Source organism: Sorex araneus, chromosome 3 (assembly GCF_027595985.1).
Source record: "Sorex araneus isolate mSorAra2 chromosome 3, mSorAra2.pri, whole genome shotgun sequence".
NCBI classification, from domain to species: Eukaryota; Metazoa; Chordata; class Mammalia; order Eulipotyphla; family Soricidae; genus Sorex; species Sorex araneus.
This window is the reverse complement of record NC_073304.1, coordinates 233,553,427-233,567,558: the sequence shown is the minus strand read 5'-3', so window position 1 is coordinate 233,567,558 and position 14,132 is coordinate 233,553,427. Positions and strand designations below refer to the sequence as shown.

Sequence of the window (14,132 nt, the reverse complement as noted above, 5' to 3'; positions counted from 1 at the left end):
GGAGAGAGGGAGAAAGAGGGAGAGAGGGAGAGAGGGAGGGAGAGAGGGAAAGAGTGAGAAAGGGAGAGAGGGAGAAAGAGGGAGAGAGGGAGAGAGGGAGGGAGAGAGGGAAAGAGTGAGAAAGGGAGAGAGGGAGAAAGAGGGAGAGAGGGAGAGAGGGAGGGAGAGATAGAGGGGGGAGAGAGGGAAAGAGGGGGGAGAGACGGAGCAGAAGAGGGAGAGAGAGAGGGAGAAAGGGAGGGAGAGAGGGAGAGAGAGGTGCAGGGAAGGAATAGCAAGGTAAGTCATTTTTCTTTCTTTTGGGCCACACCCAGCAATGCCCAGGGGTTCCTCCTGGCTCTGCACTCAGGAATCCTGTCCTATGGGATGCCGGAGCTTGAACCCGGGTACAAAGCCAACACCCTCCCCACTGGACTACCGCTCCGGCCCCACATGTCATTTTTCTTTCTTGAAGATGATTATTGTCTTTTTTATTTTTTTTTGTTTTTTTTTTTCTTTTTTGGTCACATCTGGCGATTCACAGGGGTTCCTCCTGGCTCTGCACTCAGGAATAACTCCTGGAGGTGCTCAGGGGACCATGAGGGATGTTGGGAATCGAACCTGGGTCAGCCACGTGCAAGGCAAACGCCCTCCCCATTGTGCTATCGCTCCAGCCCCCAATTATTATCTTTTTTATTGTGGGGCCACTCCTGGCTGTGCTTCCTCCCGTTAGGGTGGGAGGGGCGATGCCTGACGGGGAGTGACCCTTCGTGGACCGCGTGCACGGAAGCCCTTACCCCCATACTGTCTCCACCCCAATGCCACACACCCTCCTTGAAGATTCTTACAACATGTTGTTGTTTTTTTTTGCGGGGGTGGGGTGCCACTTCTGGTGATGCTTACGGTTGACTCCCAGCTCTGTGCTCAGGGATCACTCCTGCTGGGGCTCGGGGGACCTTCTGTGGTGCCGGGAACCAAAGTCAGGGCGGCCAGAGGCAGGGCCAGCGCCCTGCCCACTGTACTCCCTCTGCGGCCCCAGGCTCTTGTCACGGCTCATAGAAGCAGATGCAGGTGGGGATTTGGGGCGCGGGGTGGAGCCTGACCCCGACTCGGTGGCAGCATTCCCACGATGACCCCTGAGGGGTGCAACCCTCCCCTCTCTCCCCCCCGCCCCCCCCAAGTCCCCTCAGCAACAGCGGCTTGGCGGGAAGGGGGAGCCGGCGACTTCACAGCCCCTGGAGGAAGCGTCTGTTCTGGTGAGGAATGAAAGGGGCCAGCAGGAGCCCGGCCCTGCGGCCTCCCGACCCACCCGCTGTGTCCACGGTCGCCTTTCCCGGTCCCTGACGAGAGAGAATGGCCTTGTTGTGGGCCAGCCCGCGCTCGGCGCGTCCTGAACTGGGGACACGGAACAATGGTCCTTGGAATAAAAGCGCACACAGACGCGCCCGGCCCTGCCCGGCACAGAGCGGGAATGAATGAATGTGCTGGGAAGAGGAAGAGGAAGAGGAAGGCGGGGCCCACTGCCGCTCGGGTGCCCACAGGGGGCGCCCTCGGGCCGGGGATCCTGGAGCCCAGACAGCGAGTTTCTTCTTTTTTTCCCCTTTTAATTGGTTTTGGGGGCCCAGCAGGTGATGTTCAGAGCTCACGCCCGGCTCTGCCCTCAGGAGTTGCTCCTGGTGCTGTTCAGGGAACCGATCGCGGGGTCCGGGGCTCGAACCCAGGTCCGCCACATGCCAGGCAGGCGCCTTAGCCCCTGAACTATTGCTCTGAGCGAGAGCAGTTTTCCGTGACAGGTGACGGTGTCTGGGGCTGCGGTGACAGCCCGGCAGGGAGGGCGCTCGCCTGGCACCACCCACGGCCCCCCGAACCCTGCCAGGAGTGAGCCCTGAGCAGTGCCAGACGTGGCCCCAAACAAAGTCTTTTTTTTTTTTTTTATTTTGGTGGGGGTGGGGTCTGGGCCACACCAAGCAGTGCTCAGGGGCTACTCCTAGTTCTGTGCTCAGGGCTCACTCCTGCAGTGCGTGAGGGACCCGACGACGAGGTGGAGAGAATCGAACTGGGGTCAGCCGCAGGCACGGCCAACCCCTCAGCCCCTGTCTCTACCCTCTCACAGAAGCCAGACTCCTACTTCTCAGGGGAGGGCACTTGCCGTGCATGCGGCTGAGCACAGAGCCAGGAGTCAGCCCTGAGCACTGCTTGGGGTGGCCCTCAAGCCCAAAACCAAACCAAACCAAAAAGCCATCTATGTGTGTGTGTGTGTGTGTGTGTGTGTGTGTGTGTGTGTGTGGTGGGGGCGGAGATGTAGCACAGGGGTTAACATACAAGTCTTGCCTGCTACATGCCCCCCCCCCGCCCGGCTCACCCCGGGCATCCCAGAGGGTCCCCTGAGAGATCACCGGGAGTGACCCCTGAGAGCAGAGCCAGGCGTAGGCCCTGAGTGTCGCTGAATGTGACCCCAGAGCCCCCCGGAACCAACCTACCAACCACACTCCCACTTCCTCCTCATTTCACCCCGCCCTCGCTGGGGGCTCTTCACTCGCCTGTCCCAGCACTAGCGACTGGCCTTTTTCAAGCGCTCTCGGAAGGGGCCTCCCCAGAGGCCCAGATTTAGGGTCTATGCAGCCCGGAGCCCTGGAGGAACCTGAGCTTTGCACGTGGGCACCCCCAGGAACAAGGAATCTGGGGCTGGAGCGATAGCATAGTGGGGAGGGCGTTTGCCTTGCATGCGGCCGACCCGGGTTCGATTCCCTGAGCACCGCCAGGAGTAACTCCTGAGTGCAGAGCCAGGAGTGACCCCTGTGCATCGCCTGATGTGACCCAAAAAGCAAAAAAAAAAAAGGAATCTGCTGTCCCTCGTTTTCCCCTCCCCCATGCCCGAGTCACACTGAGGGAGGGGGAGCGGGGGTGCATGTTGATGCATCCACCGGCGGCAGCTGACGCGGTGCCCGGCTGCAGGGGCATCTGTGCCATCTGTCCTGCACCAGGAGTCGCCGGCCCCAGGGCACAGAATGGCCTTCTTTGTTCTGCCGGCTTCGTGCACCCAGCGTCCGCGGCTGGCTCTGCTTTGGGGTTTGTTCCCGGTCCCCAGAAGCTGGCTAAGCGATACCATAAACAAAGTTTTGTTGTTTTTGTTGTTGTTGGGGGAAATTTCAGGAGCATTTCCTGGGGACTTGGCCAGGGGGGGCTTTCCACTCGGCAGAGCAGGTCAGGATAAGCCGGTAACCTGGGTCACCCCTCCAGAGCGCTGCTGGGGAGGGGGCCGGAGCCACAGGACAGCGGAGGGGGGGGGCGCCGGCCTTGCATGAGGCTGGACAGGGTTGGCTCCCCGGCATCCCCGAGGGGCCCCCAAGCCCGGCCAGGAGTGATCGCTGAGGCAGAGCCAGGAAGAATCAGCTCTGAGCACTGCTGGGTGTGCCCACCCCACCCCACCCCCCAAAGGAAAAAGAGAAATCAAGGAATCAAAGAAAACAAGGAATCTGGGGCTGGAGCGATATAGCACAGTGGGTAGGACCTTTGCCTTGCATGCAGCTGACCCGGGTTCGATCCCCAGCATCCCACAGGGTCCCCCAAGCAATGCCAGGAGTGATTCCTGAGTGCAAAGCTAGGAGTAACCGCTGAGCATTGCTGGGTATGACCATCCCCCCAACCCCCCAACCCCCCAAAAAAGAAAGAAAAAGAGCACTGTTTACATGATAATCCCAGGAATAAATTCTGTTGTTCTGGGTGACATTTTTTATATTCCTACATTTTACTTGTTTTGTTTTGTTTTTTGGGTCACACCTGGCGATGCACAGGGGTCACTCCTGGCTCTGCACTCAGGAACTGGTGGTGCTCAGGAGACTATACTGGATGCTGGGAATCGAACCTGGGTCGGCCGCGTGCAAGGCAAACGTTTGCCCTACCCGCTGTGCCATCGCTCCAGCCCCAATATATCCCTACATTCTAGCAAAGAGCTAAGGGCTATTAAAAAAAGCATCGAAGGGGACCAGAGTCTTAGCACAGCGGGGGGTGAGGGTGCTCTCCTTGCATGGGGCAGGCCCAGTTTTGACCCCCAGCATCCCACAGAGGGTCATCCCATGAGGAGTGACTCCTGAGCACAGAGCCAGGAGTCAGCCCTGAGCACTGCTTGGCGTGGCCCTCAAATCCAAAACCAAACCAAAGCAAAAAAGCATCTGTGTGTGGTGTGTGCGTGCGTGCCTGTGTGTGTGTGTGTGTGTGTGTGTGTGTGTGTGTGTGGTGGGGGTGGAGATGTGGCACAGGGGTTAACACACAAGTCTTGCGGGCTACATGCCCCCACCCCCGCTCACCCCAACATTACCGGGTGTGGCCCTGAGCGCCCCCCCCCGCACCCCTTACACTCCTGCACCCTCACACCTTTGTTTTTCTTTGTTTTTTGTTAGTTTTGGGTTTGGGGCCACACCCGGTGGTGCTCAGGGCTGACTCTTGGCTCTGCTCTCAGGGATCACTCCTGGCGGGGCTGGGGGGGACCCTCTGGGGTGTCGGGGACCGAATCTGGGTCGGCCTCATACAAGGTAGGTGCTCTCCCCACTTTCCTTTGGCTCTGACCCCTGATCGCAGAAACTCCGGCCCTGTGGACTCCGGGCACCACCTCCCTGGACAGGCCCAGCACCCCGCCCTGCACCCTGGGAGGGGGGGACCCCCAGCGACCTGCTCCCTGCCAGGGGTCTGGGCGTGTTGGTTCCCTCAAGGCTCAGAGGCTCAAACCAGGACTCTGGACAGCGCCGGGCAAGAGAGACCCGGCCTGGGGGATCGAGGGTGCTAGGAAGAGGCTGGACAGAAGCTCCCCCGGCCGCCGTCACAGAAGCGGGGATCCCCGCCCTGCTTCTCCCAAGGGGAGTGCCGAGGAAGGGCCCCGGGAAACCCCAATTCTCCCGCACCCCAGTGCTCTGTCCTCAGGCAGCTCGAAACTCTCAGAGGCGGGGCTCGCACCCGAGACAAGGCGGGTATCTCACTCTCCCGAGACCGCTGGGACCCGGGCCCGGGCGCACCCCGACTCCCCCGGGGACCACTCTGCCCCTCCCGGAGCCCCCCGGCAGCCCAGCCCGCCAGCCCTGCTGCCCGCCAGCCTCACCAGCTCGTCGATGCCGGCCAAGGTGTGGTTGGCGTTCTCCAGGGAGTAGATCAGCTGGGACACCCCGTCGTTGGTCTCGCTGTTGCCATAGAAACCGACGCCCACCGCAGTGCTAGACAAACCCAAACCAAGCGAGAGGTGACTAGGTTTTGATTGTGCTCTTTTTCTTTTTCTTTTTTTTTTTTTTTTGCTTTTTGGGTCACACCCGGCGATGCTCAGGGGTTACTCCTGGTTCTACACTCAGGAATGACTCCTGGCGGTGCTCAGGGGACCATAGGGGATGCTGGGATTCGAACCCAGGTTGGCCGCATGCAAGGTAAACGCCCTACCCGCTGTGCTATCGCTCCAGCCCCCGATTTTGCTCTTTTTCCTTTTTCCTGATGCTCAGGGCTTCCTCCGGGCTCTGTGCCCAGGGATCCCTCCTGGCGGGGCTCGGGGGACCCTGGGCAGTGCTGGGTCAGCTGCGTGCAAGGCCGGTGCCTTAACCTCGGTACTGTTTCCAGTCCTCTCCGGGGCTGATCTTGACTGCAGTGCTCAGGGCTGACTCCTGGCAGGATTGGGGGAGCCACCTATGGGGCTGGGGGCCAAACCTGGGGCAGCCACATGCAACGCAAGCACCCTCTGGCCTCATTTTTCATTTGTTTTGTTTTGGGTCACACCCGGCGATGCTCAGGGGTTACTCCTGGCTCTGCACTCAGGAATCACTCCTGGCGGTGCTCGGGGGACCCAATGGGATGCTGAGGATCGAACCTGGGTCGGCCGTGTGCAAGGCAAGAGCCCTCCCCGCTGTGCTATCGCTCTGGCCCTCTCTGGCCTGATTTCCGAGCAACCCTTTGACGAGCCGCCTGAGGAGCCACGATCCCAGCACGCCCCGCCCTGGCACGGGCAAGAGCACCCACCCGTGGGGTCGTCCAAGGTGAGACCCCGAGGTCACGGGGCCACCCTGGGGGATCTTCCTCTGGGCGTGACAAGTGTGGGAGGGGGACCCGTCAATACAGGACCCAGGAGCCCTCTCACTGCACTGAGCTTCCCTGCGCTTTCTCCCCACCCCCACCCCACACCCCGTCTCCCCTTTTCCAGACCCCCTGCAGGGAGGCGGGGCTCACTCGGTGAGGCTCCTGCACCCACATTTAAGGCTCCGCCCGCATTTAGGGCTCCCCGTCCTTTTCCCGCACCGAGTAACAGGAACCTGCCGTCTGATGGTCCCGAACCCCCCCCCCCCCCGTCCACACAGCCCTCGGGGCATGGGGCAACACCCCCGCTCCGTCGATGGCGGATAAAATCACAACAACAGCGAGAAGGGAAGGGCGCTGGCCTTGCACACAGCTGACCTGGGATTGATTCCCCGGCACCCCAGGGGGTCCCCCGAGCCCCGCCAGGCGCGGTCCCTGAGCACAGAGCCAGGAGTCAGCCCTGAGCACTGGCCCTGAGCACTGCTGGCTGTGCCCTCCTCGCCCCAAGTGCATCTCTCAGGAGCGGGTGTTTTGAACTTGAATTATGGCGTGGGGGAGGGGCAGGGGGTAGCCAGGCAGGTGGGGGAGGGCTGAAGTTCAGGGTCAGTTTGTCCCTGACCGCTGACCAGCTCTGAACAGGATTCCCGGTGGTGGTGTCCGACCGGTGGGCGGTGGCTGGTGGGGCTGGGGGTTCCGAGGACGCAGAGACCCCCGCCCTCGCCCGTCCCCCAAGGCGGCTGAGGCAGGTGGCGCCCTCCTCGAGATCTGCCTCCCTGGCACCCTGCTTCCTTCCCCGAGGCCGCCCGCCCTTCTGGAAAGTTCCAGCCCTTCGCCCGACGGTCACTGTGAGCTGAGCTGCACCCACCTCAGGATGCCCACCCCCCGCCCTCCGTGTCCCCTCTGCCCCCCAGATCCGAGTGACCTCCAGGCCCTTGGCCGGCCCAGTCCACCCTCTGGCTTCACCCTCTAAAGGCTCCGCATGGCACTGAGATGTGGCCTCTGAGCGCGGTGCCTGTGTCCAGGCCTCTCCTGTCCTCCCGGCTGGAGGCCACTGCCCTGGCTGGCTCGTGGCCCTGACCTCGCTCCTGCCCTTGACCTGCACGCACGCCAGGGATTCTGCGGGAGCAGGGCAGCTGACCGCTCCCCCTGCCCCGAGCGCCGTATGGATTTCTGTTCCACTTGAACCCCAGGCAGAACGTTCGCTCCATCCCCCTCGGAGCTCTGACACGCTGGTTTGGGTCCAACATTCCAGCCGGAGCAAATTGTCTTGGCTCTCGCCCAGGTCACCAGCCTGTTCTCGGGGGTCACTGGACACTGGCTACGCAGGCTCCGGAGTTTCTATCCAAAACGTTAATTCGGGGGCGCTGGAGAGATCGCAGGGCGGGCTAGGGGCTTGCTTTGCCTGGCGTCCCACAGGGTCCCCCGAGCCCGCCAGGAGTCATTCCTGAGTGCAGGGTCAGGGGTTACCCATAAGCACCACTGGACGTAGCCCGAAAACCAAAGAGGGAAAAGTTAATTTGGGGTTTGTGAGATAAATGAACACGTTCTCTATTGTCTGGGGGCCACACCTGGTGGTGCTCAGGGCTTACTCCTGGCTCTGAGCTCAGGAATCACTCCTGGTGGGTTTAGGGGACCATACGGGGTGTCGGATTGAACCCAGGTGAGCCACGTGCAACAAAAGAGCCCTCAGGACTAGCCACATATGCACACATGAACATACATGCAGACATGTGCTCCAGTTTGGGGTCCCACCTCGTGAATCAGGATTCTTTGGGTTCAGCCGGGAGCCACTTAACTTCACCCTCATCTCACCAGGAACCCCAGAGAGGACGTGACTGAGTGACCGGCGGGAGGCGTCCCTCACGAAGCCACCTCCCGTGCCAGAACCTGCCGTTGGCACCCAGTTAAAAACAAGTTAAAAATGGGCTGATGAAATGAACAGAAACTTTTCCAAAGAAGAAATCCGAATGGCTAAGAGGCACATGAGAAAATGTTCAACATCACTAATCATCAGGGAAATGCAGATCAAAACAACAATGAGATATCATCTCACAGCCCAGAGACTGGCCCACATCCCCAAAAACAAAAGCAACCGGTGTTGGCATGGATGTGGGGAGAAAGGGACTCTCCTTCACTGCTGGTGGGAATGCCGACTGGTTCAGCCCTTTTGGAAAACAATATGGACGATTCTCAAAAAGTTAGAAATTGAGCTCCCATTTGACCCAGCAATACCACTTCTGGGAATATATCCCGGAGAGGCAAAAAGGTATAGTAGAGATGACATCTGCATTTCCATGTTCATTGCCGCTCTGTTCACAATAGCCACAATATGGAAAAAACCAGAGTGCCCGAAAACAGATGATTGGCTAAAGAAACTCTGGTATATTTACACAATGGAATACTATGTAGCTGTCAGGAAACATGAAGTCATGAAATTTGCATACAAGTGGATCAACATGGAAAGTATCATGTTGAGTGAAATGAGTCAGAAAGAAAGAGACAGACATAGAAAGATTGCACTCATGTGGAATATAATGTAACTGAGAGGTACAAGCTTGCAATGATGCAACTTCTGGCAGATATCTCTCTGGACTTAGTTACTAAAATACTAAATTACAGAAACCCAAAACTGAGAGGCCGCTAAGTGTGGTCACTCGACCTCATACCTCTTCATCCTCAGCAATGGAAAACAAATTATCTAATGCTTCCTTTTCAGCAGGTCTGACTTTAGGGGAGAGACTCTCCAAACAATAATAGTGAGCTTTGTTGAAATATTGTATGCAATCAAAGTGAAAGTAAAGTGAAATTTATTAGTTACACAGGCGGGGGGGCTAAGGGTGGGGAAGCTAGGGGCATGGGGGGGTTTGGGGTGTGAGGGGGCGGGTTGGAGCTATACTGGGACTCTTGGTGGTGGAATATGAGCACTGGTGAAGGGATGGGTATTCGAGCATTGTATAACTGAGATTTAAACCTGAAAACTTTGTAACTTTCCACATGGTGACTCAATAAAAAATTAAAAAAAAACAAAAACAAAAACAAAAAAAAAACAAGTTCCCGTTTGCTCAGACGTGCATCCTTGGAACTCTGTGAGCGTGACTTTCTTGTTATTCGGGCCACACCTGGTGGTGCTCTGGGCTTACTCCTGGCTCTGTGCTCAGGTGTTCACTCCTGGTGGGCTCAGGGACCCTCTATGGAGAGCCAGGGACCGAACCCGACTTGGCCCCGTGCAAGGCACACACCCTCCCTGCTGCGCTGTTGCTCGACCCCCGTGACTGTAACTGTGACTTCCTTCCCAGGGACCCAGGCCGGATCGCGCCCTTGCTCTAAAATTCCCTGTAGGGTCCAGGCGTGTTTGGGGGCAAGGGCCCGAGGGGCTCACCCCTGCCGGCACCCCAGGCTGGTGAGATGGGGACAGCCGCACCCACCCTGGGGACAGGCTCACTTCTCGGCCGACAGCTGATGAGCCCCTCGGGTTTTGTTTCCTTGTTTATGGAGTGTAGGTGGGAGGAGAAGGGGGTTTCACGGTCACTCCCGGCGAAGCCATAGCCAGAGTGTTGGGCTCATATGAACAAGTTCCTCCCCCCCGCCCCCCGGCCCTGCTTGTCCCCTCGTGGCACTTGGGGCCGGGCTGGGGACACTCACCAGCACAGCAGCCCGACCAGCACGGCCGTCCAGGTGACACTGCAGGGCTCATGCCGCTTGGTGGCCAGCGCCTGGGCCGGCCGCCGGCAGCACCGGCAGATGAGGTAGGCGGCCAGGAAGAGCAGGTTCAGGCCCAGCCCCACGGTGACCAGCAGCCCCAGGAACAGCAGCGACTGCGGGGACACGCCTGCGGTCAGCCCCGGGCCCGGGCACTGCGGCCAGTCCCGGGGTGCGGGGAGCGTGGCCAGCCGCGGGGCCGGGGGTCTGCATGCGGTCACACAGGCTCCCCAATGCGCACGGCCGGCCGGGAAGCCGGTGGGGGGCTCAGGCCGAGCCAGGAAAGGCTGCGGTGTGTGTGTGTGGGGGGTCCGTCCGGAAACAGGAAGGCGGCGCCGTGGTGGGGGCGGAGCGGGCGGGACACATACCGGTGTCCCCTTCCTACGTCCTGAGAGGGACAACGCAAAGCCCCCGGTCTGGACGGGCCACCCCCCCAGCCCCCATCTCCTCCTGTGGCGGGTGGGCAGCAGACGGCCTCGGGGGGCTGGGCCTGAGCAGACACACTTGCCTGGACTCCCATGGTGCCCCCCAGACACCCCCTGCTCTGGTGGTCTCACTCGGGGAACCTGAAGACTGGGCCGAGCCGGGACCTCTCTGGCCCAGGGTGGGGGCAGGTCCGGGACTTCCTGGGCTTCGGGCAGCCTGGAGGGGGCGCCGGTGGGGTGAGGGGTCTCGAGTGCCTCGGGCCACCCGTCCTGCACACCTGCCTTCTCGAGGCTGGCGGCTGAGTCCCCCACCAGGACACGGACGCCAAGCCTGGCCCCAGCCTCCCTGGCCGGCCCCCTGCCAGAAGCCAGGGGACCCCGGACGGTCGCCCCGAGAGCTGGGTCCCCACAGAATGGAGGGTCGCGATGCCCGGGGACACTCTGGCTGCAGCCGCATCCTCCACAGGGATTCAGCCCCAGGAGCAGTGCGAGGGTCCGACCATCCCAGCAGAACCAGAGCTCAGGGTCAGCGGGAACCAGAGGAGGAGGTGTGTGTGTGTGTGTGTGTGTGTGTGTGTGTGTGTGTGTGTGTGCGTGTGGGGGGGGGGGGGCTTTGGCGACGCTGGGGTGGACCCTTCCAGATGCTGCAGAGAGCGAGCTGAGTGATGAAGGGGACTTTGGCAGGGGCACGAGGGAGAGGCCGGCGGGGACGTTGGGGACGGGGGTGGGGGTGGGGGGTACTTCAGAGGCGCCCAGACCACGGATCCTGCAGGCGCAGTCCGAGGAGCTCTGGTGGGGGCCGGGAAGGGTGCGGCACCCCGGGAGGGGCTGACGGAGTACCCCACCCCCAGGGTCCTGCACCCCGCCCTCTCAGGCTGCCCCAGCTGTACAGGGTCATCTCTCTCCCCAGACCTCACGCCCCTGAAGGCAGCCCCCCCTCCACCCCTGCTCCAAATCAGCACGAAGGGCCCTGGGCCGGGGTGGGGGGGTGTGGATCCACCTCTCCAGACCACCCTAGCCCTGACTTTCCACCACCTGGACCTCTCCCGGCGCCAACCTCTCCCTGGGCCAGCTGGTCACCTATTCCAGAAGAATCCTTGGGGCTGGGGGGTGGGGGGGACAGAGGCAAAGAGGTGGGAGGAAGGGGAGGGGAAGGAGGTGGTGGGAGGAGGGGGCGGGGAAGGAGGAGGATGGGGAGGAAGGGAGGAGGGGAAGAGGGAAGGATGGGGAGGAGGCAGAGGAGGAGGACAGGAGAGGTGATGGGAGGAAGGGGTGAGGAGGAAGACCAGGAGGGGGCAGGGGGAGGAGGAGGAGGAGGGGAAGGAAGAGGGAGGAGAAGGAGGAGGGAGAAGAGGGTTAAGGAGGAAGCAGGGAAGGGGGAGGAGGAGGGTGAGAAGGAAGGGGAGGAGGGGGAGGGGAGGGGCGGGGCGGGAGGAGGAAGGACCCAGTTTGGGGGCTCTGCCTCTCCCCTCTGCAGACTACCCGAATGCCCGTCTGTGCCCCCATCAACGCCCGGGCGCGACCCCCAGTCAGAGGGCGGAGGGAGCTGGGACAGAAGCTAAAAGGACGCCCTCTCCCAGCATCGGGACCTCCCCTGCGTGGGGGCTGTAGCCCCCCGAGCCCCACCTCAGGGCTCGGGCCAGCCCGGCTCCTCCTCAGACTCCGCTCCGGGTGTGGCTGTCCGGTGCCTGGAGGGGACGCTGGCCAGGGGCGGGCGGGGGCAGTGGCGGGAGAGCCCCTCGGCCCAGGGCACCTTCAGACGAGCGAGCCGGGCAGCTGACAGTCTGGTGACCGTGACTCAGTGCTCGGGGGGATGCATGAATGGGGCTTCCTCATCCATCCCGGAGCCCTGCCCGGCCCCCAGGGGTCTGGCCCCAGTCGTGGAGGGGCAGGGACCCCTGTGGTTTGGGGGTCCCTGTTGCCCTCTCTGCTCCCCAAGGACATGCGCTCTGGGAAGGGGGCCACGGACACGATGGCGTGTGTGTGTGTGTGTGTGTGTGTGTGTGTGTGTGTGTGTGCGCGCGTGCATGTATGTGTCTGTGTACTTGGTGGTCTGTGCTGGGCCACCAGGACCAAGCGAGAAGGGTCTTGTGTGGGGGTCACGCTCACCCCAGCCTGAGCTGGGGTTCCTGGCAGACCTGCAGGCCCGAGAAGGGCGCGCCCTGACCTGGCCCCTCTCCTCCCGCCCCGGCTGGCCAGCGCAGACTCAGTTAGGCTTCCTGTGACAGCAGGTGCCTGTCCCGGAGGACAGGGGACAGGGGACGCCAGGAGATCCCCTGGCCAGACTTCAGGGGAACTGACGGAAACAGGAGTCACCTCAAATAACAGCCGGCCAGCCAGACTTCCCCTCCGGGCCCCAACCGCCGAGTCCTCTCTGCCCGCAGGGTGCTGGGGGGGCGGGCAGGGAGGGCTGCAAGGGCTCAGGGTCCCTGGACACCCAGCCCCCGGCCCAGGGTGTGAGTCCAGGGAGCAGGGGCGGGGCTGGACGGGGTCCTGCTGGCTCTGGGGCCAGCTGTGGCTAGACAGGTGTCCGTCTTGGGGCAGGGGGCAGGGGGCTTGCCTCCTGCCTCCCCCCAGGCTCTGTGCACCCAGCTGGGACACACTCACGCACATACACACATGCACAAACTACACTCATACACACAAACACATGCACACACATGCAAGCACACACATACACAGAAGTACACACACACAGAGATGCATACACACACGCATGCACATACACATGCACAAGTACACAGACGCATACATGCACGCACACACACACACACACACACACACACACACACAACTGTCTGAGCCATATCCGCCCGCGCCTTTCATGCATTCACTGGGAGCGGAAGATTCCCTGGGGCCTCGCAGACAGCTCGGACGCTGGGAAGCGCTTCCAGGAGCGGGAGAGGAAGGGGCAGGACAGCAGGGGGGCGGCTCGCGGGCCGGGGGAGCGGGACACTGGCGGTTACTGGACTCCCGGTCCCCAGCGCGCACCGCCAGGCCCGGGATGCCCTGGGCAGGGGCGGCGGGGGACAGCGGACGCCGGAGCTGCCCCCCCAGCCTGCTGCCCGCCCACAGGCCGAGCGGCGGCCGGAAGGAGCAGGCCGGCGGCCGGCCAAAGTCCGTGCGGGCGCGGGGCAGACCCGAGCGGGGGCCAAGTCGGCCGGGGCAGACGGACACTCGGACGGCCGGACGGACGGACGGCCGGGCCGGGCCGCACGCTCGGGAGGGGGCCAGGAAGAGACCCAGGACTGGGGGTCTGGGGTGCGAGGAAGCGGCTCCCGACGCGGTTTCTGCTCAAACTTCTCCCGGACGGCCCCGAGAGCGCGCCGTCCCGCCGGCGCGAGGACGGCCCCGGGGGGACCGGGAAGGGGCCCGGGGCGCGAGCCGGAGGGAAGGGGCGCGGCGGGGTGGAGCGGGGGCGCCCGCTTACCTCCTGGTAACTCTCATCGCGGGGCCGGAAGGTGCTGTCCACCGGCTGCAGGCGGAGGCTGAGGTGCGGGACGCTGTGCAGCCACACCACCCACCAGGGCGCGATGTACTCCACGCGCGAGGCGGGCATGGTCGGCCGGAGTGAGCCCGCCCGGGCTCCGCGCCGCCGCCTGCTGGACCCCGGCCCGGGCGCCCCGGCCGGCCCCGCCCCTCGGCTACGGCCCCGCCCCGCCCCGGCCCTCAGGCCCCGCCCCGGACCGATAGGCCACGCCCCTCTCCGCTCCGGACCTCCCCGACAGGACTCGCCCCTCGGCTACGGCCCCGCCCCACCCCGCCCCGAAGGCCCCGCCCCGCCCCCAGGTCACGCCCCGGACCGACAGGCCCCGCCCCTTCCCGGCCTGGGCTGCCCCTCACAGGACCTGTCCCTCGGGTACGGCCCCGCCCCTCCCATCAGGCCACGCCCTTCCCAGTACGGCCCCGCCCCTGCTCGGGCCACCCCGACAGGCCCCGCCCCCGGCTGGTTCCGCCCCATCACGCCCCCTTAATGTCCCTGTC

At 62.7% G+C, this 14,132-nt stretch overlaps 1 protein-coding gene across 1 annotated transcript in view; it reads right to left on the bottom strand.

The window, feature by feature from the left end:
* The window catches only part of TTYH2 (tweety family member 2), a 35,120-nt gene extending 21,347 nt beyond the window's left edge, over window positions 1-13,773 (bottom strand). Inside the window, 3 exon segments of the mRNA XM_055130925.1 lie at window positions 5,072-5,183; window positions 9,667-9,839; window positions 13,579-13,773. Coding sequence (XP_054986900.1) covers window positions 5,072-5,183; window positions 9,667-9,839; window positions 13,579-13,707 — 414 coding nt within the window. The 5' untranslated portion in view covers window positions 13,708-13,773.
* Window positions 13,774-14,132: the final 359 nt, after the last annotated feature.